The sequence below is a fragment of the Phacochoerus africanus genome, chromosome 9 (assembly GCF_016906955.1).
Source record: "Phacochoerus africanus isolate WHEZ1 chromosome 9, ROS_Pafr_v1, whole genome shotgun sequence".
Lineage (NCBI taxonomy): Eukaryota > Metazoa > Chordata > Mammalia > Artiodactyla > Suidae > Phacochoerus > Phacochoerus africanus.
In genome coordinates, this window is record NC_062552.1 from 78,499,093 (window position 1) to 78,508,565 (window position 9,473).

A 9,473-nucleotide genomic window follows, 5' to 3' on the forward strand; every position below is an offset into this window, starting at 1 on the left:
AAGAATCAATGAAACATCCCCATCATGTTGCCATCATTCCTGTATGTAGAATTGGGTAAACAAATCAATTTTCATGAGATATTATCCTGTAGCAGAAAGAAAATGCTGTGTCCTACTCGCTCAATGAGGATTTTTTTGGGTGTATTTCTGTTTGTATTGGGAGTAATTTTAGCTTGTTTTTGAAAACTATAATTCCCATTTCCATGACAAGTACATGTTTGTCTCCAGATAACAGCCCCAGAGGCTCAGCCATGGCCCCGAGAATAGCCAGACTGTTCCATCAGAGAGCATCTGAGCTACTTTGTGTTTCAAGAGCATAAAAGCTGGTGACTTCCTCTTCTGGCTTCAACATGCACGCATTTACATAGACTCCAGTGATTGGCAGTTGGGTAAAGTATTGCTTTGATTGTTGCCTTAACTGCCTTTTCATCAAATGAACACTTCAAAAATGATGCGATCTAAGAATTCCAGCCTATTTGGAGTGAAGAGAAGAAAGACGTCTTGATGGCTCCATCAACTGCTTGTGGAGAGCATTAGTCATGCATCAGACAGATTTAGGTCCGAGCCCAAGCTCTGCTCCTCCGTGGTGATGCAAACTTGAGGAAGTTGCTTGATGCACCTGCAACTTCATCATCTGTCAACTGGGACTGTGACAGTATTGACCTAGAGAGGTGGGGACTGATACAAAATGCTTTGCCCTTTGCCTATAGAACGGTAGTGCCACAAATACAGCTTAGTGAGTGAATCAGGTGATCTGCGAAAGAAGCATTGTTTTCTGACGCATGTGTCATTTAATGCACTGCGTTCTAAAGTCTTAAAGCTGCAGACTCTCTGTCGTGTAAACTCTAGTTCCAGCCTTTCTGCAAGTGACTGGAACATATGAGTAGCTGATCCAAAAGATTTCTTAAATGAATGCAGATATAACTTGGAATGGTAATATCTCCCATTGGTGTAAAGCATTATTTTAAAAGAGTTTCTTCTCAGGCATTTACTCATTTTATATCAAGAGAGTAATGTTGGTACCATATAACACAAACAAAACTAAAGAAAACAAAACATAAGAGAAAACAAAGCAAAAAGCCAAAACTCATAATTCAAAGTTTATTAGAGTTTAGAGTGACAAAGAGCTGGGGTACACGAATGTTCATTGCAGCCTTGTTCGTAACATCTAAAAAGTGGAAACATCGACTGAATGGCCAAGGGATTAATGAATAAAGAAACTGGGGTTTTCAGACGGTGGACTGTTACGCCACCACGAGAAGTAGTGAAGTACTGTTACCTGGACAGACCTTGAGAAGATTCTGCTCTGTGAAAGCCGGTCACCCAGGGCCAGACACCATGTGATTCTATTCCTGTGGGTACTAGAAATATCAGGACAGAATGAGACAATTAGGAAGGTGGGTCTTAAAGAAGATGGTGATCTTTATGGGATCCCAGAGGCTGAGTTCCCATGGGTCAAGATAGACGTTATCCTGGGGCCCAGAAACATGTATTTGTAATTCTAGGTTCTGCTTCTTAGGGAGAGCCTCAGGAATCAAAGAACCTTCAGGCCCCAAACACTGCATGCAGACCCATAAGGCCCAGTGAATCATGCAAGACGGATAAAGGAGAGAGGACGTGCAGGGATCTCCAGGGTGTTAGGACAAGCATCTCTTGCTGAGCCACATCCCCTGAGGGTTTCCGTGAGAGGCACACATTTCTCTGGTTTGTGTTCCTTTGGTGGAGAAACTAGGGACTATTGTAAGCCCTTGGGGTCCCAGTGAACAAGGGTCCATGTGTGTCCTCGTCTCTGCATACACAAACACCTGAGTGTTTCCTTGGCCACTGAATCGGACTCACTTCAGAAGGACCACAGGCATAAATGCCATGTTAGAAACAAGACGTTAGGTTACGCGGTCCTGGCCATGTCCAGAATCCAGAGTTTCTCAAAGCACAGATCTCAAGTCCAGAAGTGGGATGATTATTGAGTGTTCTGTAAGAGCTGCCGTGATGACAGGAAGATGCTGGAGCTAGTGTCACTTCCAAGAAATTCTGTGCCGTCTGGAGGAAAGAGGCTGGGCTGAGAAGAGAGGCATTTCTGAGACGAGCTCTTAGATTCCTCTTAAACTGCCCTGGCCTAGAGTCCTCTCTGTCCAGCAATCCAAGAATTCCAAGGATCCTGGCTCTGAGCATCAGAGCTGGAACTACCCTGAGGATGCCTCCAGCATGCCAGAGCAGAGACAGAGAAGAACCCCCCTCCCAGGGCAGCCCACAGCCAGTCCCACCTGTGCCCTCTGGGTTTATGCTCAGCTCCCCCTGCAGCCCCTCTCACTGTGTCACTCAGGGCGCAGTAGTACACAGCCGAGTCTGATGTTTGCACTGAGCGTTTCTGCAGGTGGAAGGTCTTGTCACTCTTAACCAGAGTGGCCTGGAAACCTTGCTCCTCTGCCCTTGGTTTTGCAGTTGACCCCTTCAGGAGGAGTTGAGGAGCTCTGTTGAGATACTGGACATACCAGAAAAGATAGGGAGCTGAATCAAGGGTCTCATAAGTGCAGTTCAGAGTCATAGGTGCCTCATCTAGAAGAACCACTGGGACTTCAGTCTGGTTCACTGAGTCTCCGTTGGACCCTCCTAGAAAAGAAAGACTTTGTTACATTAGTGTTGTACAGAAGGGGAGGGTTCAGGAAGAGAGGACAACGTGAAAGTAACCAGGATTACAGGAAAATGCAAACCCATGAGCATTTAGGATCAACTTGTTACTTACCGATGATTAAGAAGATCACAAGAACGGGGTGAGTGGCAGAAAGCATGTTAGCCAAAGAAAATGGTCCTTGCTCTCTGGAATACACCGAATCTAACAAGGCTAAAATCCAGCGAGAGCTTGTGCAAAGGGAGAGGCCCTCCTGCCCAGGAGCAAGCAAATGCCTTGTGGCTGCCAAGTAGCAGCCCCTGCAGCCAAACCTGCACCGCATCTGAAGAAAGCCCTGCCCTCTGGTGGCCATTCTGCAAACTGCACCACACCCGAGTCTGACCTATTCGTTCTGATGTTAACAGCCTGAGCAATCAAGGAGAACAGGGCAGGACTCTAAGCAGAAATTGCTGACAAACATATTGCTCTTATTGAATGAGTTCACATCATGCCTCCTAAGTCACAAAACCTGTCAAGAGTGTGAAATGTTCAGGTAGCAGCAGCAGAAAACAACAACAACAACAACAATATATACAAATATCATACACGTGTGGAAAAAAAACAAATTCAGAAAATTCTACTCAGTACCTAAATACAAGAATTCCTGTGAAAACTCAATACATGTATTTCTGAAATACCCCCTCAACTTCCAAACTGCATGCATTAAGTGTGCTGGAAGTTGGGATAGTGAAAAATCCTAAAAATAGAAAACTGTGGGGCCAAAGCATTACCAAAAACAATAGAAGTGCTATTGAAAATACCAGTAGAGTTCAATCTTCTGTGGCATTTATCCTTTGCATCCTACTCAGCAAATTCTTTGCATCCCTTAATAGTGGGACTTGCGGCTCACTGCTCTAGGTAGAGGTCCATGACAACAAGTAATTTCCAAAAGAGGTGTTACATCAAATTTTCTTTTCTTTCTTCCTTTTCTTTCTTCTTTCTTTCTTTCCTTCTTTCTTTCTTCCTTCTTTCTTTCTTTCTTTCTTTCTTTCTTTCTTTCTTTCTTTCTTTCTTTCTTTCTTTCTTTCTTTTTTCTTTCTCTCTCTCTCTCTTTCTTTCTTTCTTTCCTATGGTCTCACACACACAGCATACCCAGGTTGTCAGGCTAGGGGTGGAATCAGAGCTATAGCTGCCAGCCTACAGCACAGCCACAGCAATGCAGGATCCAAGCAGCATTTGCCACCTACACCACAGCTCATGGCAACGCCAGATCCTTTTCCCACTCAGCGAAGAGAGGGATTGAACCTGCAACCTCATGGATTCTAGTCAGGTTCATAACCTGCTGAGCCACGGGGGGAATTTTTCATCAAATTTTAAATGTAATTGGTCATTGCAAATCAATATGTCAAAAAAAATCAATATGTTTAACCCTAGATGTGAGGATAGCCTCACATTCTTTTTAGCCTCACTTTCAGCTTTACCAGGTGATTTTAACTTGAAAATCTGAGATATGTTTGAAGCCACTAAAATGAATTCTGCTGAGACTAGACTTAAGACTTTTTTTATCATGAGAAAATTGCCTCTGGTAGTTTTTTCTTTGGCACAAATTATCAATGTGCTTAGAAAAATCACAGGGAGGAGTTCCCATCTTGGCTCAGTGGTTGATGAACCCGACTAGTACCCATGAAGATGCAGGTTCGATCCCTGGCCTTGCTTAGTGGATTAAGGATCTGGCGTTCCCGTGAGCTGTGGTGTAGGTCACAGGTGCAGCTTGGGTCCCACATTGCTGACGCTGTGTTGTAGGCCAGCAGCTACAACTCCTATTCCACACCTAGCCCGGGAACTTCTGTATGCCGCAGTGTGGCCTTAAAAAAAGACAAAAGACAAAAGACAAAAAAAAAAAAAGGAAAAATCACAGAGATCAATGAAACTTCCCTGTGATATTGACATCATACCTGCATTTGCTAATTGTGGGGAAAAGGGCCTGTTTCCCTGAGACATACACTGTAGCAGAACAGAAAATGCTGTGTCCTACACCCTCAGTGAGGAGACACATTTGCCACATCAAGTATTTTTGTTTCTCTTGGAAAAACACAGTCCCTGTTTCCATGGCAAATACCTGTCTGTCTCCTGAAAACAGCCAGGGAGGCTCAGCCGTGGCCCCTAGAATAGCCAGGCGGTTCAAGCAGAGAGTGTGTGAGCGACTTTATGTCTCAGGAACATAAAAGAGAGGGACCGCCTTTTTTGGCTGCAACATATATACTCCTGTGATGGGCAGCTGAGGAAAGTACAGCTTGGATTATTGCATTACATTCTTTTTCATCAAGTGAAAACTTCCCAATCATGAAATCTTAGAACGTGAGCATGTTCTGGGGAAGAGCAGACACATTTCTTGATGGGTCTACCCCCCAGTTGCTCAGAGTACTAGTCATGCATCCGCTTTAGGTCCTAGCCCCAGCTCTGCTCCTCACTGGCTATGTGCCCTAGATGAGGTTACTTAGCATCTCCAGACCTCAGGTTTGCCATCTGTGGAGTGGGAGTGTGATCCTGTCTCCCAGGAGAGGTGTGTGTGGGGGGGAAATGAAATGCTTTTCCCATTATCCATAAAACAGTTAGGGCCACAAATATTAGGGAACAAATACAGTTCGGTGGGTGAATAAGGTGATCGTGAAAGAAGCATTATTTTCAGATGTTTGTGTTACTTGAATGCACTGTGTTCTAAGATCCTAAAGCAGGGGACACTGTCATGTAAACTACAGTCCAAGCCTGACTTCAAATGACTGGAAAATATGGGAAGGTGCTGCAAGTTTTTTCTTAAATGAATGCAGGTATAACTTAGAGTGATATTCTTATACATTAGAGCAAATCTTATTTTAAAAGAGTTTTATCTCATCTTATTATTCACTTTTAGAATTTCACTTTTGTTATTCACTCATTTTATATCAAGGAAGAAATGTTAGTATCATAGAAAACAAACAAAAAAACCCAAAGAAGAAAAAGCCAAGAGAAAACAAAGCAGAAAGTCAAAACTTGTAATTCAAAACATCTTAGAGTTTAGACTGACAGAGCTAGTGTACATGAATGTTCATTAAAGCATGGAACATAATATCTAAAATGTGGAAACAATGAATGAATGGCCAACAGGTGAAGAATAGATAAAGAAATCTGGGGTTTTCAGACAGTGGACTGTTAGGCTGCCACCAGAAGTAGTGAAGTACTGTTATCTGGACAGACCTTGGAAAGATTCTACTGTGGGAAAGAAGCCAGGCACAAAAGGCCAGACACTATATGACACTCTTTCCATGAAATGCCCGGAAGAGACGAATCCATAGAGACAGGAAGTGGCTTAGTGGATGCCAGTAGCTGAGGGAAAGGGGGTCTGGGTGATGGCTCAGGGGCTCGGTGTTCTGGAACCAGACAGTGAGGACAATTGCATGCTCTGTGAACACGCTAAAAACCACTCAGTTACACGCTTACAAAGATGACGTTTATGATCCGTGAATTCTCTTAAGCAATGCTGTGATTTTAAAAGGGGTAAAATGTTTTAAGAAATAGAAATGAAAGAACAAAACTAATAGAGGTGAAAATACTCAAATTAATAATAGGTGAAGGGAGTTCCCACTGTGGCTTGGTGGGTTAAGGATCTGGCATTGCTTCAAGTGCTGCCGATCACAGCTCTGGCCCATGTTCAATTTCTGCCTGGGAACCATCATATGCTGCGGTGGTAGCCAAAAAGTTAAAAAAAAAAAAGATTAAATGCTGGGTGAAAGAGGCCTATGTGTAAAACACCTGAAAATATCAAGACAAAAATAAGACAAATATATTTCACTTTTTAAAAATGTTTTGAATGAGTTTTATTTTTCCCATTATATTTGGTTTACAGTGGTCTGTCAGTTTCCTACACAGCAAGGTGACCCAGTCACACACATAATATACACATTCTTTTCTCACATTATCCTCCATCATGCTCCATCACAAGTGACTACATATCGTTCCCAGTGCTATACAGCAGGATCTCATTGCTTATCCACTCCAAATGCAATAGTTTGCATGGATTAACCTCAGATTCCCAGTCCATCCCACTCCCTCTCCCTCCCCCTTGGCAACCACAAGTCTATTCTCCAAGTCCAGGAGTTTCTTTTCTGTGGAAATGTTCATTTGTGCCATATATTAGATTCCAGATATGTGGTATTATATGGTGTTTGTCGTTCTCTTTCTTATCCACTTCATTTAGTATGAGAGTCTCTTGTTCCATCCATGTTGTGGCAAATGGCATTATTTTGTTCTTTTTTACGATATGTCTCAGTCTTGAAGAAGAAGGTGACCTTTATAAGACCACAGGGGCTGAGTTAACATGGATCAAAATAGGCTTGTATTTCAGGACCACTTATTATCCTGGGACTCAGAAATGTGTATTTCTAATTTTAAGTTTTTTTGCTGGAAAAAAAAATTCTGAAATCAAAGAAGCTTCAGGCCCTGCAAAACCTGTATCCAGACCTGTCAGGCCCAGAGAATCATGCAAGATGGATGGAGGAGTGAGTGGTTCAGAGATCTGCAGAATGTTAGGACAAGCGTCTCTTGCTGAGCCACATCCCCTGAGGGTTTCCGTGAGAGGCACACATTTCTCTGGTTTGTGTTCCTTTGGTGGAGAAACTAGGGACTATTGTAAGCCCTTGGGGTCCCAGTGAACAAGGGTCCATGTGTGTCCTCATCTCTGCATAAACAAACACCTGAGTGTTTCCTTGGCCACTGAATCGGACTCACTTCAGAAGGACCACAGGCATAAATGCCATGATAGAAACAAGACATTAGGTTACGCAGTCCTGGCCATGTCCAGAATCCAGAGTTTCTCAAGGTACAGATCTCAAGTCCACGAGTGGGATGATTAATGAGTGTTCTGTAAGAGCTGCTGTGATGACAGGAAGACGGTGGATGTATGAGAGCACAGTTAAGACATACACGAGTGCAGTGTTTACTGACTAGGCTGATCTGATCCCCACTGACCTAGAGAGAAGGAATATGTTCTCAGGAAGCTCGCCTCATGGAACTTACTTAGGCAGCAGCATTTCTGGAGCAACCACAAAGGAATGAAAGGTCCAGGCAAGAGAGGAGTTCCTGTTGTGGCTCAGTGGAAATGAACCCAACTAGTATCCATGAGGATGTGGGTTCCATCCCTGGCCTTGCTCAGTGGGTTAAGCATCTGGCATTGGCATGAGCTGAGGTGCAGGTCGCAGAAGAGGCTCGGAACCCACGTGACTGTGGCTGTGGTATGGGCTGGCAGCTACAGTTCTGATTCAACCCCTCGCCTGGGAACTTCCATATGCTGCATGTCCAGTCCTAAAATAAGAAAAAATTAAGAATTCAAGGGAAGAGAGAACAAATTTCTGAGTTGCTAGAGAGAGATGCAGTGTCTGCTGGTCAAACTCAGCCAAACACCCAATCCTGGTCTGAACTGTAAAATACAAGCACTAGCTTCAAGGTCACACACATCTGTCCATGAACTATGTGCCATGGGCATTTTCCTTAACAGCTTGTGGAATATTTCAGCATGTATGTCTCGGAACAGACCTAGTGTCACTTCCTTGGGATTCTGTGCCATCTGGAGGAAAGAGGTTGGGCTGAGAAGAAAGGCATTTCTGAGACGAGCTCTTAGGTTCCTCTTAAACTCCCCAGCCTACATTCCTCTCTGTCCAGCAATCCAAGAATTCCAAGGATCCTGGCTCTGAGCATCAGAGCTGGAAGTACCCTGAGGATGCCTCCAGCATGCCAGAGCAGAGACAGAAAAGAACCCCCCCTCCCAGGGCAGCTCACAGCCAGTCCCCACCTGTGCCCTCTGGGTTTGTGCTCAGCTCCCCCTGCAGCCCCTCTCACTGTGTCACTCAGGGCGCAGTAGTACACAGCCGAGTCTGATGTTTGCACTGAGCGTTTCTGCAGGTGGAAGGTCTTGTTACTCGTATCCAGAGTGGCCTGGAAACCTTGCTCCTCTGCCCTCGGGTTTGCAGTTGACCCCTTCAGGAGGAGTTGAGGAGCTCTGTTGAGATACTGGACGTACCAGAAAAGGTAGGTATCCAAATAAGTGGTCTGGTAAGTGCAGTTCAGAGTCATAGGTGCCTCCTCTGGAAGAACCACTGGGACTTCTGTCTGGTTCACTGAGTCTCCTTTGGACCCTCCTAGAAAAGAATCACTTTGTTACATTAGACGTGTACAGAAGGAGAGATTTCAGGAAGAGAGGACAACTAAAAAGGAATCATTACTACAGGAAAATACAAAATCATGAGCATTTAGGATAAATTGTTATTTACCGATGATTAAGAAGATCACAAGAACTGAGTGAGTGGAAGAAAGCATGTTAGCCAAAGAAGCTAGGCCTTGCTCTCTGGAATACACCGAATCTATGAAGGCTAAAATCCAGCGAGAGCTTCTACAAACAAACTCCTCCCTCAGAAACGGAGACCCTTCCTGAACAGGAGCAGGCATCTATCTGCCTTGTGGCTACCAAGCAGCCTCTGAGAACAAACCTGAACCTCATCTGAAGGAAGCCCTGCCCTCTGGTGGCCATTCTGCAAGGTGCACCACACCCAGGCCTCACCTATTCCTCCCCACGTGACAGCTTGAGAAATGAGGGAGAATAGGGCAGGACTCCAAGCAGAGATAACTAAATGCCACACGTGCACAGGGGGCATAGCAATTATTACTCCCATCACTTTCAGCACCGTTCAGGTATCTCTTACTTCTCAAATATTCCCAGACACAACTTTGAGCGGAATAGTCAGCGGTCTCTTCCTTGCTTATGCCTCCATGACTCCCAAGGGTCAGAGAAAGATCCCTCTGCATAGGAAGGGGTCCCTACTCTCCTGCAGCCCTT

At 44.4% G+C, this 9,473-nt stretch overlaps 1 protein-coding gene and 1 gene segment (V, D, J or C); both read right to left on the reverse strand.

The window, feature by feature from the left end:
* Positions 1 to 1,138: 1,138 nt before the first annotated feature.
* Positions 1,139 to 3,205, reverse strand: LOC125134939 (uncharacterized). Its single transcript, XM_047794524.1, has 2 exons — positions 2,744 to 3,205; positions 1,139 to 2,610 (listed from the first exon to the last, which is right to left on the reverse strand). Exons 1-2 carry the CDS (start codon positions 2,979 to 2,981, stop codon positions 2,117 to 2,119), a joined length of 732 nt encoding a protein of 243 aa, XP_047650480.1. The 5' UTR covers positions 2,982 to 3,205; the 3' UTR covers positions 1,139 to 2,116.
* A 4,716-nt stretch (positions 3,206 to 7,921) lies between these two features.
* Positions 7,922 to 9,082, reverse strand: LOC125134942 (T cell receptor alpha variable 18-like). The segment is given in 2 exon segments: positions 7,922 to 8,778; positions 8,911 to 9,082. Coding segments are annotated over 2 exon segments (567 nt in total).
* Between the last annotated feature and the right edge of the window lie 391 nt (positions 9,083 to 9,473).